We start from the raw sequence: 26,379 nt of genomic DNA on the forward strand, positions 1-26,379 counted from the left end.
ATGAATAGTGCTCCTGGATTGGCTGCTTTGCAAATGCCAGTCAATTCAATTTATTTATATAGTGTCATTTCACAAAAGACTCAAAATTATAATTGGTCAATGGGGGAATTATTCGGAAATAAGTTGAAGTCACATTACACAGAAAAATCCACAAATACTGAGCTTTTATTGGTGGGGATCCACTCTACTTTTAAAGGAAGGCCATCTGATGATGATACATTATTTTCCTGTTCCACAAAATGGTAAATAAACAGTAATGTTCAACTTACTGGTTTCATTCAGCTAAAAAAAGAAGTAAATAATTTTTAATTGAAACTTGAAGCTGCACATTTATTCCAAAGATTCTTCATAAATAAAAAATAAACCTGTAATCTATAGCCAGAACTGGTGAGTGAAGGAAGCAGCTGCTGACATCCATCCAAACGTCAACACAATCACTGTTAGTGCAAACTGCATTACATTTTCAGTGTTAGCCAACACTCTGCAGTATCAAACAAACTGAGCAAGTCGTCATCAGATTGTTACTGTTCAGACTAATTCATGCTAGAGGAAGCGTCTCTGCAGCAACATGGCTGCTGACATCAGCCACACATTAAGCCTACAGTCTACCAGACTGATTTGAATTAAAGATGAGCTGCTGCTTTAGTTGTCCACTGCGCATATGTGCATGTATGATTGATGCAGGGGGGGGTTGGGTGGGATTAACCCAGCGTGGTTCTTCATGTGGTCAGCGTGACATTTCCAGACACAAACTGCCATTCACACACAGACGAGGCCGTTAAATCCCGCTTAGACATGGCTACTGTGAGTCTGCCTATCAGCTGTCAGTCCTTGTGTTTCTTCATGTTTGTCAAACTGTATTAAACTTCACTTTCTCCTTCATGCAGGTACTCTAAAGTAGCCTGAATGCATGTTCTCTGTATTCACACAGAGAACTTCCCCATTTTCTCATTTGCATGCAGACAACTGTGTGAACAAGTCCTCTGAGTTTTAGACAATTCCTAAAGAAAATAACAGTCTAACACAAAGCTGGATATAATTACTGGCACACTTTTTTCTGCTTAATTTGAAGCATTTTGAAGGTTTTGTATTGTTCAGTCTAACCCAGATTTTGCTTTCTAGTCAAAAATATGTGGGTTAAAGATATGCCTTGTAACATGATAGCTTAGAGGGGACCTATTATGCAAAACTCACATTTTGCAACTTTTTATTCTTCCATTTGGGTCTCAACTAAAACCATCCAAGAACTTAAAAAAATAGAACACCAAGCAGGGTTTTTTGTGTCTGAAAAACGAGCCATTTGAAAATCCTCCCAATTACTAAGTTACAATCCACTGGCTCTGTGCCGTTACCCAGCAACCCAACCAGAGCTCCAGCATGTTTGGTCAGCTGGATTTACCGCTGTATAATGGCTGCTAGAAAAGCGTTTTATTGTTCACTTACTATTCAGAAACCACTTGCTGCATTCTTCTTGGTTGTCCAGGAGGCTCAACTAATACTTTTCAAAGATGTACAGCTGAATAATTGCCCATCTGTTTGAGGCCATTTTTACTGTAAATGAGTCTGGCGGTGTGGCCAACAGCAGCTTATTTGAATTTAAAGTGACAGAGTCCCTAAAACAGCTCAAAATAGGCTGACCTGACCAGATGAAAATCTTAAGAATGATTTTATGGGGAAAAGAAATCGAATTAATGTGTTTTGTGTAGCTTTATAGACCTGTCCTAATTTGTTAAAGAGTCATAATAGGTCACCTTTAACCTACTGATAAGCAATACATTTGGCAGGAAGTCATTTACTAAAACTATTACCGTCTCTAAAAAGATTATACTGAACACAATAGTGAGCATAAATACACATTTAAACTGTAGCCTTCCAGTTCTGCAAATATACAAGCTGTGGTTTCGTGTAGCAGTGCCACACATTCTTTCCCTGGGGGCAGCCCCCCCTCCAGTTGTAATTACTGTTGGCATGTGGGAAACCAGCAGCACCCCACTGCAGCTCCAGAGCCACGGTTTAATGTCACAACCCCTCGCTGCAGCACTGCATGGGCCGCATTGTCCCTCGACCGAAGCGCAAAGGTGAAGGGTCATGCAAGGCTGCAGGATCTGCATGCAAGCGTAGTCTGACAGAACCAGACAAATGTGAAATGGGCAGAGAGAGGGTGAATGGCTTGATTCTGCTACAGTATGCTGAGCTGTCAGGGAGGAGAACAAACCAGCTGTGTTTGCAACGCTGAAACAAGCCGGGCAACTTATGAGGAAGAGTACCAACTCAAGGACATGCAGTACCTTGCAAGCGATTAAAAAAAAAAATCACATTGTGTTCCTTACAACCACTGAATTCAATACATTTTATTCAACTTAATGCCAATTTTAAAAATAAGAGACAGAAAAACCGATACATGAGTTTGCGTTTAGCCTCTTAAGTTTTAAACTCATATTTCCCTGTATTTAACTCCATCCATCTTCCCCTCAACTAAGAACAGCCGTCATGTCCCCACTTGGTCACCACTGTATGATGCTGCCACCACAATGTTGCTGCTAGGATAGTTTGTTTGCCAATTAAAATACAACGAAGTTTGTATTTGTAACTATATGTGAAAGATTTTGCAATTCGGCACTCAGTCCAAACCGTTCTTAAGAAATCATTATTTCTTAAGAGTGAAAACTTGCCAAACTGGGACCACTGGTCAAGTTCCAGCGAAACCAAACTTGGAAAACGTGAAACCTCGTAGCGTAAATGTTCTTGTAAAACTCGCTGCCAAACCGCAGTGAAAATTAAAACTATTCTGTGGTTTTACAGTTAAAGGGAAGCCTATAATATAGGTAGAATACAAAAGCACTGAATATTTATAGCTATAATAGTTTCAGCTTAAATCATAAGGTTTGCAGGTGGTTCTCATCTCCCTGTCAGGTGAAACCAAACTTGCACAACAGGTGGGCGGACGCTTAAAAAGAGTTATTTTTCATGTGTTCCCGGCATAAACTGCAAGTATTTCAGAGGTTACCTTGCTGTCTCTGACTTTCCCGGGAGGTTTTTTGAAGAAAGATGTCCTGGCGGTGAAAAAGTACTCCTCGGAGTCTTCCTCCAAGCTGCTGTAGCCGCTGCTCATCGTGCTATTCCACGTCATTTGCGGGCAAAACTTCCCGACGCGGACCCGGTCGCATCAAAACTCCCCTTTTGAAATAACAGTACTAATAAAATAAATACATAAAGTCCCCCGCAGCTGATGTTAAAAACAAGCTCCTGACGCCAGACCTGTGGGTGGCTCCGTCAACTGGTGATTCCCTCCTTTAAATCCACTCTACTGTCTCCCAGTTCTTTCCCTGCCTCTTCTTCGGTCACTGGAATAAGTCCGCCGGTATGGCCGAAACTCGTTGAAATTGTCCCATTTTAAAACGCCAAAAACCCAACTGACTTATGTTGCGAAAAAATACTCTGCTGAGTAAAAAATAACCTAAAATTTTAACTGTAAGAAAAGCGGAAAACCACGACAATCTCCAATCATTCGACGTCTCCGCCCGTTTGACTGTTGAATGTGCGACTCCCCTGTGACAGCCAGCGAGCTACAGTGAAGCCCCGCCTACTACAAAAAACAAACCAATCACCTGTCTTAACATTTTTACTAAGCCCGCCCTATGCAAGCAACAGCCAATCACGGATTTGATGGCTATTTTAAGTCTGGCTAAATATTCAAAACAAAATGGGTGTGAAAATATACTTAAATTTAGGATATTTTTTCTTCTTAAAATGTATTTTTGAAATCAAATTTTAATAGAACTGAGCTATTCTTTAAATGAATTTATTAAATTATTATAAAACCACAACTCAAAGAAAAAATAAAATAAAATAATGTTACTAGTAAACTCACTGGAAAAACTGACTGGCAGTACAAGCACATGTTCTCACATTTTGTTGAGAGCAATCATGGAGTGGAGGATAATGATTTTATTTTTTTAAAAAGTGAAAATCTGAAGGGAGGGGTTTCCATTTTTATTCTGCCCCATTTGCTCAGACAACCCTAAATAAAATTTACCAACAGAAAAAGTATAAAGTTATATTACTGAAAAATGCTACATTAAAAAAAGGAGAGGACTGAAGACAAATATTTTGGAAACAGAAAGGTAATAAAATCTTGTTTTACCTTGATTGCATAATTACAAAAGTTTTTCTTCTGAAGCAAGCTTTTTCTCATCCCATTCTTGACCAAAATTAAAAACTCAAAAGGTACTTGTGTCTGAATGTTTAATCTGTTTGCCTTCTTTGGATTCAAGATGACATTATAGATTATTTTTAAACATTTCATACAATATTTATTTGTGGTTTAACCAGAAATGGAACATTTTTCATTTAGGTAGATGGTCAGATTCAGTTTCAGTTCCTGAATTTATTAGAACATAGTAGGGGTTGAACCAATTAGTCGACTAGTCGACTCTAGGACGTCTCGCGAGTTTTTACATTTCATGTCGACTAGTCGCAGTCATGTGATTGCCGGTGGTGACAGCCTGTGCTGATCTGACAGCACAGTATACGTCACAAGACACAAGAAAAATAAGTTAATACATTAGTTTAAATGATATGTAGATAGATGCATATTTGTGGTTTTACAGTGTTTTTAAAAGGAGATGGAGTTGCAGCTGCAGTCCACTACAAAACAGGAGCCGTCTAAAACTCGCCCCCTTCCCGCTAAGGATGTCACTTAGCCGGCTCGCGAGTGTCTTTGTCACGAAAAAATTTAAAATATTTAAATATTAAAAATATTTAGCTGTTCCGGCAACCAGCACTCCCAGCGAGAGGATTTTCTCTCTCGCTGGGAATACCATTACGAGGAAGCGGGCAAGCCTTCATCCGGCTCATGTTGATGCCCTTGTTTTCCTACATGTCAACCAAGAAAAACCCCAACAACTCTTAGTGAAGAGAATACTGACAGCGAGTGAACTTTATTTACCCCCCGCCCCCGTGCCACCTCTTTTTATTGTTTTTACATGCCATCTAAAAGATGTGCGTTTCCTTTTGAATGTTGGTTTTCCAGCAACTTGTTATTTATCATAAACTATCCCGATGTTTTGTTGTTTCACTTGTTGCTGTTCTGTGTAAATGCCGTATTTTTCCGTGAAAACGGGTAATAAAGCCTGTACGTTACTCCAAAGCTTTGCGTCTTGCGTTGCTATGACGTCACAACGACTAGTCAACTCGACATCGACTCGACTTTTATCATGTTGACGTTGACTAGAAAATATCTTAAATCGTTCAATCTGCTGAGTCAGCAGAACTTCCTGCCGCGCATCGGGCGGAGGAGAAGCAGGTGGTTTCGTTGAATTCAGCTGTAACCAAACGGGATCCGTTCATAACAAGTTCGGCTTGTGATGTTCCAAAAGCACCATGTAGTCAGTGTGATCATTTGACTCCTATAGTAACTATCCAGAGATCATCAGCATCAGCTGGTGTTTAGAAAAAAAAAGTCAGACCCGACTTTGTGCAACAAACTTTTCCCCGCTGCTCACGAAGAATCTCCATAATAGACTTAGTAAAAGCAGGAGAAGGGGAGAGTGTGTGTGTGTGTGTGTGGGGGGGGGGGGGGTCAATATTTGCCGTGAAAATAGCTAATAAAGCCTCCAAGTAGTTGTGAAGGGTTTTTGCGCTTACGTCACTATGACGTCACCGCGACTAGTCGACATCGACTCGACTATTATCATGATGTAGTCGACCTTAAAAAATATGTAGTCGTTCAACCCCTAGAACATAATCCTCCTTTATATTTTGCTAATTACTGGTGGGCAAAATTGACTTTATTTTTGCAATATTTTGTGGTGCTACTGTGATAACAATAAACTTATTTTTTAGGTAACTGTATGACTGTGACTGCATGGCACAGCATTTACAGCGCCACAAACACAAATATCTTCTGGACCAAACAATGGAGAAAGTAGCAAAAATAAATTCCAGAACAAACTGTCACTTTTGTTTTTTATTTACCATTAATAGCTGAAATTTATCATGACAGCAAATCAAAATTCTTATCATTGAAAAAAGTTTTTAATAGACTATGATTGTCTTCTGAATATTGCTACCTCACATGTCGTCATAAATTAAATTAACAAAATGCAAACTGGCACCAAAATAGTAAAGTTACATAACATTTAGTGAGAAGGTACACTTACTGTTGAGTTTAAGTGGTTTAAATCACATCAGGGATTTATTTATGTTTAACCACGTTGTATCAAAGCCTCCTGTGACATTTTTACGTAGCAACAGCAGAGGTAAGTTAAAGCTGCTCTGTTTTCGTTCGCCTTTATTCATTATAGAACATGATGTGGTATTAAACTGTTTGTGTAGCAACCCACCCAGCTGCAAAAAAGCCACAAACATCAGAAAAGAAGATTCAGATGCAGAATCTGTGCTACATCTGCATTACATCAGGCCTAACCCAATCTCACACATGTACACTCATACAGCAGAGGGAGCGTTACACGCACACGAGCGCTAATTTAAAACCAGGGAGGGTAGAAAAGAGACCAAAATAAATATGCCTCGTGTGGGTCAGCCAAACCAAAATCTGGTCTTTTGAAATGCAACACAGCAGAGATCTACTCAAAACAATCAGAGTGCTCAGATCAGCATTGCTTCAGTGGACCGCCCAGCGTCCGGCGGGACATAAAAACTTCACTGGACATTCTTTCGTTAAATAATAATAATTCATAGCTTTTAGAGTATGAATCCAGGAGTTAAACAGATTTTAAGCTCTAATTACCACAGAATAATTTTCATCTTAACTGTCCAAAGAAGTTAAGATTGTGCACAAAAACATAACGTCTGGAATCAGCTTCTAAAAACTCCTGGTATTGTTTCATTCATTAGCAGCTTTTTACTCATAAATATTCAGGAAATCCCAGTTTAGCTGAAACTAGCGGTGCAATCCCGATAAACAGAGAAGTGCATGAAGATGTGCTCATTGTGTTGATCTGCTGTTCAGTGACGTTGGCCTGGAGCCAGTCGGGTTAAACATTACTCAAATTCCAGTAAAGGCAGCCGTTAACTAGAATACACTGGAGTGGATGATAACCTGTTGCCCTTTTGGAAAACTCAGCATTTAGGTAGAAACAGACACTTTCCAGGAATAAACAGCAACGCTACAAGATGCTAAACACAATCTCAGACCTGAGACGACAACACATTTTACTCAGGGTTTCCCCTTGTGCATCATAAGCCTGGCGGGCCATCAGGCTTTATTTGTGCCCCCACCATGCTAAGCATTGCTTATTTTTGAAAATCTTTTTAAAATGTTTGAATTTTTTAAGACTTTATTTCTCGTATTTATGTATCAATCTTGCAATCTTTTTATAACACACAATTATTGAGTGATATTTTCAAATGTCCTGTCAACTCAAAACAATTTAACTGAAAAACACGACGGGCCGCTGGATGAATGACTGCTAGCACCCAAACACGCAGGTGCGCAGGTTTTCTGAGGGAAACTTTGGTACTCAACAATAAAATGTCCCAGCCAGTATTGCAATATGCAATAATATTATTGTTTTTAAACCATTTTCTAAATCATTATGCTAATAATGATAACTATATTATCATTATTATTATTTTTTTTTTTATTGGTTTTTGGGAATTTCACCCCACCAAAAAATTTTACATTTTGTAGAGCACACTTAACATTTAACTGTAAGATATTTTAAATATCAAAAATAAAACACAAGTACCAAGAACAATAAATAAAATGTAATAAAAACCACTTAGAGCCTGAATCATAAATAAAATTAATTATTATGTCTCCGTAAACAAAATTACCATTTAAAAAATATCAGAATAAAAATGATGAAGCTCATTTTAGTTTATCATGTGATTGATTCCATATTGTGACAGACTTTACAGTCTCAAATGTAAATCATTTGACAGCTTTAATTTTGCGAAACCATTTTCCATCCATCTATTTATTCCTCTTTTGTGTCCATTTTAAATATTACAGAGAAATCCTAATTAGGTAAAATTGGTTTGAATATGTCCAGGCTTTACAAATAACTAAAAAAATTCCCTCACAATTTGTTTACATTTTGGGTCAAAATTAGTTTATTTTTACTGCCTCAAAATGGTGAGAATGGCCATTTGTTGCTTTAATTCTAGAGAATAAATAGCACAGTTGATTCTAAATATATGGCAGGTATTTATATAGAAGAAGAAGAAGAAGAAGAATTACTTTATTCATCCCAGCAGGGAAATTATTTCGCAGTTACAGCAAGAATCTTTTATACAGAGATTAACACACACACGACGGGAGCTGCGTCTGCAGGCAGCCAGCTGAGCCGGCGCCATTTTTGAAGGAGGACATGCGGCAAAGGTCGTCGGGACCTGGAGTCGAACCCGCGACGTCCGCGGGTCTAAGGCCTCCAACCACAGCAAGCCCCTATAGTGTCCAGTTCTAAAAAAATTAAACCTGCCAAAAGTGCAGACCAATAACCTTAGATATTTATGTAGCTGTGCAGCATTATTAGAGCAAAAGGACAAAAGTGGAAAAACTTTGAGTTTCAGACGATAACAAAGCTCTCAAACTCAGTGTCCTTCTACTTTTAGATGGATCCTTTGTCTAACAAATCTGATCGACTAAATACCTGAATTACATCCACAGAAATCAGCCATGCTCTGCAGAGTTCTGATAATGACCTAATTATTTAAATTATGATGTTGAAGCAGAAACCGATCTTAAGGTTACAAGACTTCAGAAACCGGTGGATTAAAGAAGAGAATGTGGATCAGTGGGATCAAACTTTCAGCCTGGAAACAATCTGGGATCCCCAAAACGAGATAAGGACCGATCAAATCAAATAAAAACTACGAAAGGCCTTCATAAAGGCACAAAGGACCATTGAGAAATTATTTATGATTTCTACTCATACTTAACATTGCTACAAAGACTGAAACGTGACTCAGCCATGTATTCAGAGACGTAGTGACGAAGAGGCCTGGACATAAGAATGCTGTTAGGTCAGATAGATGATCTGTAGCTCCTTCAGTTACACATTACACACATTCCTCTTCTGACAAACCGGTGATGTTTCCAACACAGCCTGCAGCTCTGAGCACAGACTGACGGTGAAACTGAGCTGCACCTGAGTCACCAACCAATCACTTCCTCAAGGTTTAAGAAACCAGCAGAAATTAGACTTTTTCTGCTCACTTTTAATGTGCTGATAGGATTTTAGTTGAAAAAACTAGATGTACGCTGTAATTAAGTTTTAATCAGATAAAAACTGAGGAAATGACATGTTCTTTTATCCAGAGTTTTTACACGATTTTTGGTTTCAACTGCTTCTAAAAACAGAACAGCTGCCTAAAAAAACATCCAGATGTTCTTTTAGCAATAATTTAATATTTTTTGGTGACTGGAAAGTGAACCTCCGAAATGACATGATGCTGGCTCCGCCCCCTTGTGGAAGAAGAGCTGTCCTCTAACAAGACAACTGTTATGGCAGACTAACGGACCTCAATGTGTTACCCGAGACATTTTTTGAGTCATTTTTGTCTTATAAACCAACACTGAGGCAAAGACGGCAGGCAAGAAAATTCTCTAACTAGGCCTATGTCAGGTCTATAAGGTTATTAGCGGGAAATAACGGAGAAATAAACAATAAAGCCCAAGAGAAAAATGAGGAACACAAAGTCTGGTTGGATGTGAGTGTGACGCACTTTGCACGTACAAAATGTGTGAGTAATGACTGAAATAATACCGGCTTGTGAAAATCTGCCTTCAGGAAAATGTTTAAAAATAAACAGTAGTATGAAACGGTGTTTAAATGCCAATATAGCAGTTAGCGCAGTCTGTTTTCAGGCTGCCATAGAGCTACCGTTGGAATCTACACGCATAAAATCTAGCATAACTACCTTCACTTATTGATCTGGAAATGAATAGATGTTTAGAATTGTTATTTTAATTTTACTGAGTTGTGTTTATTTGACGCTTAGCTGTCAGCCGTGAGTCGTTAGCAGGGAGCCGTTAGCACGGAGCCTGAGCCGTTTGTAAGGAGCCGTGAGTCGTTAGCACGGAGCTATCAGTAAGTGTCGTTATGACAAAAACTGGGATGTTTACTCCCAGTTGCCTTCATGGTGCTGACTAACGTGGTAGTTCCCGTCCTTCAGTTTCATTCAACTAGACGTGAGGTGGACTCCAGTCCGTGATCCATTTCTTGTGTTATTCCAGACTCCTTTTTGGTTTTTGGAAATGTAATAAATTGTATTCCGCCCTGTACATGTTCTGGGTAAAGGCTATCGGGATTGCATATTACTCACTGACAACTTGGACAGTGATTATCTATTATTTTCCTAAAAATCTCTCTGACTGCAGCGCTGTCGACGCTGATTGGTCAGTTGCTGACAAGTTCCTTGGAATGATTGGGGGAGTATTGCTCTAAGTCAGCATGGGGGCGAAGCTGGCGTCATGTCAATTGTTAAGTCATATTTGAAGGGCACTGCACAGTTACCTAGCAACCCCTGCAGAGTCCCGCCCGGTTACCTGGCAACCCAAGAGGAGCTCCAGAACATTTAGTCAGCTGGTTTTAAGAAAAGTGTTTTATTGTTGACTTGGCACTGGTTGTGCAGGAGGCACCACTTTTGCTTTTCAAAGATGTACGATTGTATAATTCTGTGTTCTGCCACATTTTTATTTAAAATGTTCAGATATTTTAGAGCTCAAGAAGATTAACCGACATCCACCTCATATAAGTGTTATGCTCTCTTGTCTTTCCTGTTTTGAGGAGTTGCTAAGAGAAATTGGTTTCTGTGTTGATTTAAATATCAAATCAGTTTCTTGTATTTTAATGTTAATTAACATTTTTCTGGTTTATGCTATAAACAGACAAATGACACTACTAAGTTAGTAGTGCAATATGTATTTTTACATCTTTATTAGAAAAATAATAGACATTTTGTAAAATTGGCTTGAAAAGAATTTAATTGTGCGTCGTCAGTCATTTTTTGATGTTTTTACATATACTGTTCATCCAATTTGTTGGATTTATTTATTTAATCAGTTTTTCATTTCCTGACAAAAGTGAATAAGTCAAGGACTATTTGCAACTTTGATTTTAATGTTTTCTGTCTGACTTATCCAGTACAATATGTTGGGATCTCCTTAGGGGAACAATCTGTTCATGTTTTTTCTCTGAAGCTCTGCAAGTGTAAACGTCAAAATATCTGAATAATTTAATGTACAGAAGGTTTTCAGGAGCAGATGTCAGCCCTTAACTGTATTTGGCTGCTTTTAAATTAAGTTTATCTAGTCTGTTGCATCTGCTGCCTGATTAAATTACCCTATATTGGCTAATTTGGAGCACATAGACTTTAAACCTTTAACGTTTTTTTTAAAGATGCATCAGTTTGGATTTCTCTGGAGTGTTTTAAAGTCTAAATTCTGCTTTTTCTGGGTTACAGCAGTGAGGTCCTGTGGGAAAAGCAGTCAGTGGCTAAATGTCTGGTTACAAATTAATCCGGTTTAAAAGCAGACAGACCTCATTGTGTCCTGGGTGATGGGACAGAAAGCAACGTAGAACCACCAGGTTGACATAAAGCAATAAACCAAGACAAGGCAGTTTTCTCAACAAAACAAAGTCAAATTCCTTTTGGCTTTCATGGAGGGGAAAGTCAATCTACATTTCTTCTTCTTGTACATCGTTTTTCTCCTTATATCTAAAATGTATTTATTTGCGGCATTTGTTTTCAAAGTCAATAACACAAAAATAACAATGAAACCAAAGGATATGACATCATGTTTTTTTTTAATTCATAAATATTCCAGGAGGAGGAAGTTGGGAGGAATGAATGGGTTTGCATTTTAATTTAGGAAAGTAATTATATACTTGTTTCTGAACGTTTAGAATAGAAAAATGTGTATTCTGTTCAATTGATTTCCTAAACGGAACAAAAATGTATGAAAGTTTACTTTATGTAACATGTTATTGGCTGTTTCCCCTTACCAAACAATTACACAATTTGACATTTCGGAAATAAATTTGGGCAATAGAAAGACACAAATTTCGAAAAAACTTTTTCTTTTTTTGGAAAATGTTTTGGTTTTTCATCATCAAAATAGTTTTTTTCCAAAAAACTTCGATGATTACACTTTTTTCGCATCACACAAGTCACATGATCAACAACCTGATGTTGCCACAGGCAGAAAACAGGAAGTAGTATTAAGATTATGGCGCAGAATGTTTTCTAGCAACTTATAAAATGAACAAACTTATTCCCGTGGGATTTTAATTGTGTTTCTTATTTAATCGAAACACCGCAATTGCTAAAATGTGCTTTTTTCCAACACTAGTGGGATATTGACAACGTTTTGCACACATTTGTAATGGAAATGCAGCTATTCTCAACTAATAAAGAAATTGCTCTTGTTTTTTAATAATTTTCGCTTCATACAAAATGTTTCTGGGGTGCAGTGGGTGAAATTTGAAGACTCAATTTCACTCAAGAGTTAAAACTTTAAGACATGTATCACACGCAATGCTGGATTTTGTTCCAGGCCACATGGGCAGTTGCCCAGAGTGGCAATAGAAAGCGGGGAAAAGACAACATATCTGTCAGTTGGGCCTCGAACATGATTTGTGGCAGACTGTCCTCCATTTTATACAAAAAACTGGAGGTACAGGTGCATTGCACAAGGTGAATAAATATAATTAAGGTGGATAATCTGAAAATACTGTAAATATTTTCATCAGGTTGGCCATCATTTAATCTAGAAATATATTCCCCACTCTAACCAGGTTTGTGGTTTATGCTACAAACAGACAAACATCAGGGTCGGCAAACTTGCATACCGACCCTGATGTTTAAGAGCTTACCTTGTGAGGCTCTTTGTGTTCAGGAGTATTTATTAGTGGGGAGTGGTTTCTTTTTTCAGCAGGAAGGTGTGTTTGTGGTCTAATTAAAAGGTAGGAAGGTTGGGGGGTTGAGTCCCTCACAGCTGCTTTAAAGATGGGAAACAACAGATGGGGATTTTACTCAGGGAACTCCCTCAACTTCTTTCACTTAGTTAATAATTAACACTATTTTATGCTGTAGGAATTAGACCTCATAAAAATTTGTCTTTACTGCAACAGAGAGGTCACGTTTTTATAGGGATAGCTTTAGACTTCTCAACAGGGTTTATGTTTAATTTATTTAAACAAATTAAGCATTTGATCAATCTGGAAGAGTTCAAAGCAACATTTTTAAAAATAGGTTTCATATTTTTTTTAGCATTTCTTCAATATGTATGCAAGTATAAGTCAATCTAAACAACAACATGAAAACAGGATTTATTACTAGATTTTAAACTTTTTTGTATATTTTATGTATTGTTTCTCAAAATAATATTTAAACACTCACACTAACACGTGAGGTATGAAGATGTCACACCCAAATGGATTGACAGCTCCTCTGTCAGGATATTAAATGATGCACTGAATTTTTACAGCTTGATTTTGCATCAAATGTCTCAAATTGGCTTTAATCTGAGACATTTAACTCAATAAAATTTTTTCTTTAGCACATCCGTCTGGCCTTGATCAGTGCCGAATTTCTGTGCCGAGTCTCAGACAGATTCAGAAACTGCATAAATCAAACATGATAAATTCGGTTTGTTCAACGTGAGAAGACGCCTGCAGTGTATCCCTTTTTTTAATTTGGACTGATTGTGGTTTCTGAACGTGTCCCAGCACACTGTGATCTACTGCAGGGTGTGCAGCCCAGTATTTTACCCTGACAGACAAAACACTGTGTGTCTCATGATCAAAGAGCAGAGGAATGCTGCTGGAGGATCACAAGCAGGCCTGGTGTATCACATAATCACAGACAGAGAGCCAGAGATGAAAGATTAAACACAAACAGCTGCTGGAGAAGAAGGTGCATTGAGAGCAAAGATGCATTAACGCGTATTATAAACTGCCAACCAACTGAAACAACAGATTAGATGTACAGCTGTAACCAGACACACACCTATATGGGCAAAAAACCTATACAGATTTATTTTTAATCTACAGTTTAGATGTGTTTTTACTTCTAGAAGTGTATTTGTAAGGTCAGACACTGATGTTGGATGATATATAGCCTCAACTCTAATTCTACTTGGTTTGCCAACCAAACCACACCAAACTTTCCAAATCTCCTAAAAACAACCCCACACCTTAATCATCTTTTCACCGAACTTTAAGCTTGCCGTTGTTATGACAACCGCTAACCTCAAATTCATCCATCGCATTTCCAGAAAGAAGCAGGGTTCCCACTGACCATTTAATTGCACAAACTGGAATCCGAAAATAAAATTTGCTTAATGGAAACAATTTTGTTTGCATCACGAGTCATGTGTTCAACAACCTGATGTTACCACTGGGAAAGACAATGAAGAAGAAGACAACAAGAAGTGGTACGAGAATCAGGGCGCTGCATGCTTTTTAATGATTTGTGTGAACAAACTTATTCATGTGTGATTTTAATTATGTGTTTTATTTAATCGCAACTCAGCAATTGCAAAATTGTGTTTTTTTTTATGTTAGCTGAATAGCAACAAATATTTGCGCACCTTTATAATGGAAACGCAGCTACAGAAGTTTGATTTGTCCCTCTGGAGAACAGATCTTCACTACTCTGGAGTGTACAGGAATCGTTTTACACCACTTCACTCGACGCTTTGATTAACACTTAGTGATGCAAGTCTGGGGTGAAGCTTCTCAAACCAGTTTAACTCTCACTTGTGTGGCCACCAGACATTTACAACACTGACAATTCAATTTTTGTTTGCATTGCTCTTTGCTTGTGGGATTTAAATAGTGGTGCAATAGACAGATCCTATTAAATTATCAAATAGCATCCAACATGGCAACCTTTGTTGCAGTGTTTTAAATTGGTCTTGATCAATAGTTTGGCAGAGTTTCTAAACATTTTAAAATCTCCATAACATTTTCTGCTGTAATTGAAGAAGATAGTAGAAAGAAATACTGGTAGAAATTTCAGGCCTACACAGCAGATGAACAAAGTTGTTGTTTTTTTCTGCTCAGCACTGATTTTTGATGAAGAAAAGCTGCAGCTCTGAACTGAAACAGCAGAAGGGAGTCTCAGTGCAGTAACACCAAAACAGCAAAACTCTAAGTCAAAAGTCAAACACACACAGACTCAACTGCGGGTGACTTATTGCCGAGATAAACATTTCTGACTCTCCCAACACAATCTTTTATTATCCCTTTTTAACGCTCTTCATCAGGAATTTCAACTTTTTAAAATAAAACTTATCAAAATATACACCTGAAGCAAATTTAGCTTTATGGTTTAGTTCTTTCCCTTCTGTCGCTTTATCATAAAACACAGACGCCTTTTTATTTAAATATCTTCTTTTTGGTTTCATCTTGTTGCTTTAGTCTGAAGCCTGAAAGCGTGGATTCAGCACTTTATGTTGTTGACAGCAGGACCACGGTGCAAGAAGCCTGAATGAATGCTGAATGTGGGTCATTTACAGTGCACTCTTATCAACGCCAGTCGGTTTCTTGGATAGAGATCATCCAACAGGATAAGGACAGGACCTGAGTTAAGCACAAACAAACAAATGCTGTGCAACATGACAGATAGCAGTTCACTGGGGAGTCCCACCCTGATGGGTATCTAAGTTTTCCTCTGAACCACCAACAAAAAACGAGACAAAAATACTTTTTCCATTCATGTGAAAGAGAATATTCTGGGTTAGAGTTTTGAGTTGACAAAAACTCAAAACTCTGTCTGAGTTGACAGATCTGGAGATCTGGTTTAGACTTTTATCCTGAGCAAGTAAACACAACTGAAAAAGATCTGAGTTTGTAGATTCCCAGTAGGCAGTTTGAGAAATTTTTCAAAGAATAAATGTAAACACGGCATCTGAGGAGAAAGGTTAAGCATTAAATACAACTTGCATAACTATTACCTTGCATCTTACATCTTTAGACTGGTTAGTTACCTATTGCTGCAACAACTATTTTTATAGGAGCTTTAACTAATCAAAAATACTCAAACATATTAATTATACTAATTATCTGCTTACATTTATTTTAACAAAGAAATAAAAAAGATATAAAGAACAATATAACTAGCTGGAATTCCAAACTTTTCTAACTTCTTGTTGCAACTAGTTGTGCTACATGCTAATACTAGCTCATATATAGACGAACCTTTGAAATTCTATATTATTGACAGCAGAAAGACATAATGTTATAAAGAAGATTAAAAAAACACCATGCTCATGAAACATATTTTGTTGTGTTTTTGTTCAGTTCTATTGTTCTTTCTGTTGTAGTAAATTCTGCTTTCTCTGTGCTGTTATGTAGCCTTTTTTCATTTCATTATATCAACTATAAAAGCCCTTCATTACTCTAACATTGTTGTGAAAATTTCTATCCAGCTCTATTCAGTTTAATTTAGAACTAAATTCAACAAATTCTTTATTGTTTTCTTGATTTTAAACATCCACCGCATACTAGAAAGGACATTAAGTTATTTAGGGCTAGTCCAAGACCTGAATATAGAAAATTTGTAATAAAGATTTCCCGGTTAATAACTTGAAATTGGCTCAAAAGACACATATGGCAACAAGAAGGCTGCAGCAGTGAAAAACAATATTCTTGAAGCTAAGAGAAACATAAAAAAAACAGTCAAACTGCAGGATACCATGAATCAGCCAAGCTACATTCTCAGTGGTTTGGTTCACATTAATTAGACAGTAAAAAGCATCCATTAGCACACAGTGACAATGGCACACATGGGGGCTCGTCCGGGATCTTAATGGACATCTTCATGCCTTTAACATTAAATTGTATGAAACAGGTGAACCCACACGCGGTTACCCCCTGTTGATGGACTTCACGCATTCTTCTTTGGTTGAGTCAGTTTTTACCCGAATTTCCCTGCCTACCTTGGAGGACTGGATCCTCAAACAGGGACTGGTTGTTTTATTTTTAATTAGACTGCAGTTCTATAAATTGCGATAGAACTTGGATTTGATGAAAACAATATTTACAGAGCTAAAAGAAAAAGCATGAGCTCACCAGATAGCAACTATTTGGCTGAAAAACAAATCTTTATAAAAGATTTGATAAATGTAGGGGCAAATAGCAATAGCTATGAAAACATAATGGCTGACAATATCAAAATGAAACACTGTATATTTACTGTTAAAGAAAGATTTACAAATGTATCATAAAATCTCTCTGCTTCTTTACATATGTTTTATCTCAGAATAACAGTTGGTGATGCTGCAAATGTTAGCTCCCCAAACTGAGGAGGAAATCAGAAGGACCCATCTGCTGGTGGGTCTCTAAGCTGTAGACGGGTGTCCTGTTTCAGATGATGATGTTAGAGCTTTGTTTGTCAGACTGAGGATTTAATCCCGACAATCCATAAAAGATTACAGTTCAAAAGTGAGTGTTACATTTCATCTCTGTCACTTGTTCTGCTGTTTTCCAAATGTATTTTCTGTTTTATTACAGTTCTTAGACAACTAATTGTTTAAAATGTTAACTTTAATTTTGCAGTTTAAAAATTTATTCTAATTTATTGTCTATTATTAGAAAATTGATCAGCAAAATAAACTGTTTTCCAGGTGATTGTAGATGAAAGTGATGCTAGCATAGATTGGTGGTTTTAATTAAATCATTGGTTTATATTAAGTTGTTAAATTTACTTTTCTTTTCTCTTTTCTCTTGTCTCTAGCTGAGACAATACGTTTGTTCAAGTAGCCAAAACAGAGGAACTGGATCTCTTTAAGGACATCAGAATGATGCCTTTTGGAAATTTTAAAAACAGCCCACATATTTCTGCACACTTCCTAATGACACAGAATATTTGGTTTCTGTGGAAACGTTGGTGTCTTGCTTCATTTAGAAAACAATTTGTGGGATTTGGAAATGTTTTTCTTTCCAACACATGTTTACAGGGGTTCTGACTCACCATTAAAAGGCTATACGATCAGTTTAACTTAGGACTAGATATCTACAAAACACTAAATACAGTTTAAATTCATGTACTAGCAGGAATTTCTCAGATCTACTTCTCCCTCTCTGCGAAACAAGGCAATTCATGGTGCTTTATACAATAAAAGCATAAAACAAAAACAAACAATAAACGTGACATTTTTTTCTAATGTCATTAACAAAATCATCAAATATTGGAACTGCTTCTCCCTGTTTGGTTCTGGTTCTGAGGACTCAGAACAGAATAGAACCAGAAAATCTGAATAGTCAGGAAGGTTGATACAACAGCAGGTCTTTAAAGGGAACTTATGATGCAAAATTCACATTCTGCACATTTTTGTTCTTCCGTTTGGGTTGCTACTGCTTCTAAAAATAGCTCAATAGCTTACAAAAAACACCAAACATTTTTTTTGTAATAAGATAAAAATTTTTGGTGTCTGGAAAATCAGTTGTTTCAAAAACCTCCCGATTGCTAACTCACATTTGGTAGGAACTGTGTCGTTACCTAGCAACCTCAGCAAAGCCCAGCCTCATTATCTAGCAACCCAAGTGGAGCTCCAGCACTTTTGGTCAGCTGGTTTTACCATTGAAGACAAGCGTTTTGTTGTTGACTTTGCACTACTCAGAAACCACTTTCTGCATCTTTGTTGGTTGTGCAGGAAGCTCCACTGCTGCTTTTCAAAGACGTATAGTATTGAGTACAAATGTAATGAACATGTTTTGTGTGTTTAAAGAAGCACAATAGGTCACCAGAATACCTTTAATGTATTCTGGTGCTAAGCTATTCAGTGATTTATAAACTAGTACAAGTATTTTAAAGCCTGTACTCCAAGCTTCAGGGAAGATGGAGAACGGGTGATGTGCTCAATCTTCCTAGTTTCCAGTGACACAACAGGTTGTTGATTAGTAGACATGAGGAAAGAGAAGATTGGAAGAGATATACCGAAAGGAAGAGCAGTGTGATAATTGCATGGTGATGGTGTTTGTTTACAGGGATGTCTGTATGAATTCAGATGTTTGATAGTGAAGGGAGAAGATGATGAGATACTCAGCCACTTGAGATTGTATTGCCTGCTTTCCTGATGTTTTATGATGAATTTTCTCTAAGTATCCTGCAGTTTTATTTGGTGTATTCCCGAGTTTTGAGCAATTAAGTATTATTAATGTAGTGATCCACATTCACATTCGGTTTTAGTATCAATATATATATGTAACATTTACTCCTGAAAAAGTTACAAGTATTCATTCAGCACTACTGGATCCCGACCAAGTTGAATGATGAGCTTTAAAATTCAAAATGTAGGCAAAATGCTGCATTTCTTTGTGTGCATTTGTGCTGTTGATCAGAGCTCTTTGCTTCTATTTTCTGAGATTGCAGCATTTTTCTGTTTTGTTCGTATTTTTCTGTATTTGTGCGTTTTTAAATTTGTCCATGCATACGTTTGCAGTGCGTTTTATTTGCTATGCGTTTGCACCAGTCGACCAATGTATGTAACCTCATAAGTTGATTTATAAGTTGACTCTTACAAAGTTTAGCAATCTCTTTCATGTTAAACCAAAAGCTTGACTTGCAGACTTGAATTCTCCATTTTCAAGAAAATTTTAATCACTAGAAAACATTAGCAGCACTAACAGATGCTCTGCTGTCCAAGTTGTGATCAATTACGCCGTAACAATACTTTCCCACTGATGGGTTCTTTCCCACAAGACAAGAACCTGGCACACAGGCCATAAAGCTGGGTGAGGTCTCATGAGATACTAAAGGAAATCCAACAGCAGCCAGGTTATTTAAGTATTTCATCAGATGTTTAACATTGTACAAACCACTAATATAATTTTTAACAACAGAGTTTTGTGTGCTGTTTTCTGTTGTTTTCCTGGAAAACTCCAGAGTTTTTTAATCACTTCCAGACTCAGATAAATTAAGCAACCAAACTAAAAGACTTTTTTTTTAACTCATGGACATTTCCCTCTGTGTTCACTCTCGTTGTTTCTTCCAATCTGTGATGGGTTTGGTTTCTCTTTCTTGTCTTTCCCAGCTCACAGGAAGTTAATTTGAGTCTCTCTTTGGGCTCCTTGTCAATTATTTACAGGATCTGCCTGCATTTAAACCAATCGTATGGCAGGAGAGGAATATCGGACAGTATTACATTTGTATTTTTTCACAGGTTTTAGTATATTTTCATTAGATTTACTTTTAAAAACGTATTAAATTGATAAACAACCTCCATTAAAGGAATGCTGTATTTTTAGGGGGACATGTCAAAGTGGAGAAGAGCTACAGCTGTAGACTGTGACTTTATGTGATATATAAATTAATATAATTTCCAGGATTTAAAATGAGTTATCATCTATGTATCCTTGTGTTCTCAGTATTTGTTGTGTTCAGGTTTCATGTGCTGCACATTGAAGGCAGATGATTGAATTGACAGTTAATTCTGTTAGTGGTTTATTTTAAGCAGACATTTCCTCCTAACAAGGTTTAATGGACCATGATCAACGTTTTGAACTGTATCTGCATAATGGCTGACTTTGTTGCTTATTGTAGCAGTTCTATTTATTAATTTGCAGCTAAATTATTTTTAGCCCGATTCATTGCTGGATCTCGTGAGAATGTTTTTTAAATTATAGCAGATGGGTTTTTAAGGGTGATATAAGAGTCACACTGTAGTTCTTAACATGAATACAGCAACACTGACGGGACTTTCATACATGCAGTTACAGTAAACTGACACGGGTCTGTGTGAATATACGTAAGTGTAAATCCACAAGTGTTGATAGATGTTCACATACTGCAGAGAGCACAACCGATTTACTTATCCTTCAGATATATATAGGTGTGTGTTTGGTTGGTCGCTTAGTCGGAGTTTTGGTTGAATGGATGGAAGACTTGTTGGATAATTTCTAAGTCAGTCAGATGGTTGATTGGATCATTTTTTAGTTGGTCGAATGGTTGATTGGACCGACCAATCAACCATTCGACCACCTATTTTGTTAGTTGGTCGGATCGTCAGTTGGATAATTTGTTAGTCTATTGTCTGCCTGTCTGTACGGACGGATGGGTTTAGGTAAAAGCCACATGAAGCAACAGGGGGAGCAAGAGAGGTGGAGAAGACAGAGCAAACCCAACAAAACCTTCAAAAGGCCCAGAATTGGTCTTTTCTCCTCGACAATTTCATATTTCACACCTAACATGAATTCCTTGTGTTTCTCTTTCAAACTTTGTGATCAAAACTTGGTTTAAAGTAAAACACATAACATAAAATATGTTATTTTTTAAAATTACTGTTAACTTTTTGTGATGGGTTCTATGAGAATTTGCTGTTATTGGGTTTTTACATGGAAATACTGGCGGAACATCAAAAAGCAGAGAGAAAAATAAAGAATTTGGCTGAATTTAAAACTGTGTTTTATGAAGTAAATTCTGTATAAGAATAATTGACTCTGACTCACACACCCAGGATACATCACACGATAAGAATGGTGTTTAATTCCTAAAGGACAGCTGGGAATGCATCCCTTCTGGTTTATTATGGCATAGTTTTGCAGCTCATACTATTCTATTACAGCCACATTTAGCTAATTTTAGTAACTTTAGCAGTTATTTTATGCATCAGAGCTCTTTTATAAGCAGCTGAGATTCTTGTCCTTTCAGGAAACAGTTGCAGGATGTGTGACACAAGCACACAGAAACACCAACATTCAAGAATTCAAGTCAGATAGTTCATCTTCATATACACAAATTACACATCAAAACATGAGGATCTACTTTGACCACTATACTACAGTTTTCAGTAACTCAGATTTGCCTCCATTACTTTTCTGGTCTGGATTTTTAACTAAAAACTGCAATTAAAGGGTCTCTTTCAAGTGTTCTTTTTGAAAAATGTGTGTATTTAGAATCGAACAAGGTTCTAAAAGGTCTCAGAGTTCACACATTACCTCGTCCTGACATGATTTGTCACCTTAGAGACCAACGTTTCACCTTTGTGTTTACAACACATCAAACCCGTTGATCTGCCTGCTGTGGTTTTGGCTCTGCTGCTGCTCAACACTGATGTGGTTTTATTCCAGAACCAAGATTATCTCAGCACATTTCCAATCAGAGCTGCACACATTCATGAACCGTGCTGAGTAATGCTGAGTGCAGCATTGTGGTCCATTCATAAAAATATGCTTTTGTTGTGCGAGGGTGTGTGGTTGCAGGCAGCTGTGTTAGCTATACGGATGGCGACGTCTTTAAAACCTGATTTGCTGCACATGTGCTGCAGAAATGCTAAAGCAGGGTTCAGTTATTGCTAATATGACCGGAATAACAAAACAATAAACTAAAACTTTCTGGAAAAGTTCAACACAATTCCTGATGGTTGCATCTTCTCATTTCTAAGACTGCTGGACTATTTCAAAAACTGTCTGTGGTTGTTGGTGAGCAAAATTAAAATCTTTGAAAATATTTACTGATTCAGTAAAATTATCGTTTTTTCCCCCCTGTGTAATATACAACGACTGTATTGCTTGTTAAAGCAGAAGATAATGGTGAAAATTTCGAGGCAGAATGTTTTACTACAGCACCATCATGTGGCGACCCCGGTTACTACAAAATGTTCAATTTTAGTAAAATTATACCAGCTTCATTCTAGTTTCAACATTATTTGACTATCTGGACCTTTTATCTGATAAATAATTGACAAAGTATAAACTTGAAGCCCTGAAAGATGCAGCACCCAAACATCTTCTTGAGAAATGTAATCTGGATGCTTCTTAATCAACACATTTTCTACTTTTAATAAATTCTTTTAATCTACTCTGGTTTCTAAAAATTTAAGCAAATAATATGAAATAATCACACTGTAAAAGTTTAAAATGCATCTCACTGCTGTGTTTGAGACAGCTGATTGGGTCTGTTGCAATAAGCAATAAATCAATTAATCGCACAATAAATTAAGATGAACTCAATAATTTCCATTTGCATCTTTTTTCTTTTTCTACCAAAAACTGGGTGACAAAAGTCTTCAGTTTGGTGCTTTGGTCTCAACTAGCTCTTTTTTGAAGGACAGTTTTGTTTATAGAGAATTCATAATTAATTTTATTTGTTGTTTCTGTTGTTTTGTTTATTTATTTTGGACATTTAAAATGTTTTCCAGTTCCAGTGTTAAATATTCATTATAATTTAAAGTTTATCTTTAAGGATATGTTCTTGCTTTCTAATGCCATTATTATATTACTTGAAAATGGTTTCAAAACAAAAATATTATTGTTTATCGCTTCCATTAATGTTAACAGAAATAGAACGGAGGAAAATGCAGCAACGTCCTCTAAAATATGACTAATTAGAGGAACTGATTTGAAACAAAAGTATGATTAAAACGTCTAAATACACATATGTACAAGCAAAAGTGTAGATGTTGTGAAAAAAAAAAACACCCGTGAAGACATTTACACAGACAGCTGCTGAGGTAAACAAACGTCGGCTAATTTTTTACTCACATGGAGCGGCGTGTTGTTGTTGTTCAGATGGTCCTGACTGAGAGGCGACGCAGCAGGATGGCAGTCGAGTGACACTCTCTCTCGACATTCAGCATGACAAGCATATTTACAACCTGCAGGGAAATGAGTCTGCATCAGCTTAAAAGAGCATGAGAGCCAAAACAATAAGAGGAAGATGTTATTTGTGAGCTTCACAGACATGCAGAAACAAGGTGTATGCAAATCCTCCATTGATAATCGACAGCTTGTCGGTTGGGCTCGTAGATCCCATTTTGCAAATAAAGCCAACGTCATGCAAATTCTGAGATAAGCAAACTATAAAAAAGGAAAGATTTCAAAATAAAATTCATCAGGACACACTAACATTTTAATAATAATGCACAAACAGCAAGGATTTCAATAAAATAACTTGGAAAATAAGCATGAAAAGAACAAATGATTGAGACAGAAACATTCCGAATGTTTTCTGTTTATAAACAAGTGCATTCTGGGAAATTGAGTACAGTATTGGTCCACAGATTATTTTCATATCTGTTACATGGAAGGAAAAAAATACTGGGAGAGAATAAATGTGAAAAATACGCATTATAGTTTTACAACAATTCCACTAAAATCAATAAGTACTTACTAACACCTTTTAATTCAAAAGCTCTTTGATTTTAGTCACTTAAATTAGGTGAACAAAAACAAAAGTAACGCAGTAAGCAGATAAAAAAAAAACTTTTCAATTACATACTGCTCAAAAAAATAAAGGGAACACTTAAACAACACAATATAACTCCAAGTAAATCAAACTTCTCTGAAATCAAACTGTCCACTTAGGAAGCAACACTGATTGACAATCAATTTCACCTGCTGTTGTGCAAATGGAAGTTTGTACAGAACAAAGTATTCAATGATTCAATGAGAATATTTCTTTCATTCAGATCTAGGATGTGTTATTTGAGTGTTCCCTTTATTTTTTTGAGCAGTGTAGTTTCTAAAGTCATATTTCATTTTTAATCTGTAAACTGCTCAGACAATAAGAAGAGTAAGAACTGTATGGGAAAAGTCAAGTTATCTTCTCGTTAAAAACATGCTTAAACTAATTGACAATTGTAATGAATAATAATTCAAATTGTAACAAAAACAAAAGCTGTGAAAAAAGATTGATATTTATTCAGGTGAATACAAAATGAATACAATAAGACAGTGGGAAAGAATAGTTTTATTTAACAAAACTTAAAAACGTAGCTGAATTGTAGCATAAAAATAAATGAAGTCATAAAATTTATATTGAATTCTTTAATGGAAAAAAATTTATTTTAATTTTTGAGTTAAGAAATAGTTATTGAGCAACTTAAATAAATTTAAGATTAAAATAAAATAAGTAAATATAATTAACTTTGATATTACACTGTAAATATGTAAAGTAAAATGAATACATATATACTCCATTATTTAATAACTTGGATTATTAAAAATGTAACTTAATAAAATTAACCTATTTTATGGTCAATTTAATTTGGAATTCAATATGTGAATAAATAATTATGTTATAATATTAGTATTATCAATATAATTATCATAAACATGTATAAAATTACATACATGAAGAATAAAAACCTTTCTAAAATGCATGTTATTAGTCCTTAATTAGTAAAAACATGCTTTAAAAAACTCTTCAGTAATATTAAGTTATAGGAAAAAAAGTTCATTTTACGCGTTTTGAAGAAATTCCAGTAATATCCTGTGTTCAATCCAGTTTTCATCCTTAAAACTGAGAATTAAAACTGAATGCTAAAAACATTGGACAATGCGAACACTCTTAAAAACAAGAAGCAGTTTATATTTACATTTCCTGACATTTACGCATTTAATTGTGAAAAATAAGCATCTGTATCAATAACAGGTGAACTACAGGATACATAAACAGATGTTTTAGATTAAATCCTTTGATAAACACTTAGTTAATCCCACAATCCTACCTGCCGACTTTTTCCTCATGTGCTGTCCAACTTTATACGACAGTTTGCACATGGCTGCTCCCATCTCCCAACTTAAACACTGTTAGACCTCATCGTCATTGTTCAATAGAAAGCTCGGCTCCTCGCTCTGCTGTCTGTCTGCCTCTGATCAGACCTCGGATGTGCGCAGCTGCCATTCTTCCCCTGTGTTGTTGTGCTGAGTGGCTGATTTAACAGTCAAATGGAGGCCACAGTGTGATGGACACAGACAGGGCAGGAGGGAGGAGGCGGCGGATGGACACAGCACTGCTGACTCAGTCATCTCCAGCAGCTCTCTCCTCACTTACGCAGTTTGTTGTAATCCAACAATCCGATCCGTCCATTCATCCAAACATCAGATCATCCACATGGATCCACAGTGGGAAACACAAAACCCTCTACACACAAACTATGATCCAGAATAATGAGAAAGGTCTTTGCATATATTGTTTTTTAAACTGCACAACTTGGGTCAAGTTTCTCCCAGAAACTTCTCACAATAATTTGCTGACTTAGTTCCTCCTTCGAGAACTAAGTCAGATTTTCAACTCTGTTTAGGCCTGTCGCAATAAATCAATTAATAACATGATATTTTAAAACGAGCTCAATAATTTCCATTTGCATTATTTATTGTTTTTCACTTTTCTTTAAAGCAATAAAGCAAAACATCCATGTCGCTGTCACCTTTGTACTAGTTTTTAGGGATGAAGGTTATATATTGAGTTAATCTAAAGTTGATTAATCTTATCAACTAATTGATAAGCAGCAATTTTCTTAAAAACCTGAGCTTTCCTTAACATGAACTAAATTACTCTTAATATTAAAATCTGACAGGAAAATCATTAATTGTCAGCATTATTTTGTGTCAGTTGTGTTAAATACTGACAGAATAAACAGAAAAATGTGGTTTTCTCGTACTGTTAAACTTAGACATG

The 26,379-nt window shown here is 36.5% G+C and overlaps 1 protein-coding gene across 1 annotated transcript in view; it reads right to left on the reverse strand.

The window, feature by feature from the left end:
- Window positions 1–26,379, reverse strand: part of LOC102225999 (ras association domain-containing protein 5) — a 56,406-nt gene that overhangs the window by 20,706 nt on the left and 9,321 nt on the right. Inside the window, exon 2 of the mRNA XM_014471716.2 lies at window positions 23,460–23,572. Coding sequence (XP_014327202.1) covers window positions 23,460–23,572 — 113 coding nt within the window. The remainder of the gene's footprint in view (window positions 1–23,459; window positions 23,573–26,379) is intronic.

Source organism: Xiphophorus maculatus, chromosome 17 (genome assembly GCF_002775205.1).
Source record: "Xiphophorus maculatus strain JP 163 A chromosome 17, X_maculatus-5.0-male, whole genome shotgun sequence".
Classification (NCBI taxonomy): Eukaryota; Metazoa; Chordata; class Actinopteri; order Cyprinodontiformes; family Poeciliidae; genus Xiphophorus; species Xiphophorus maculatus.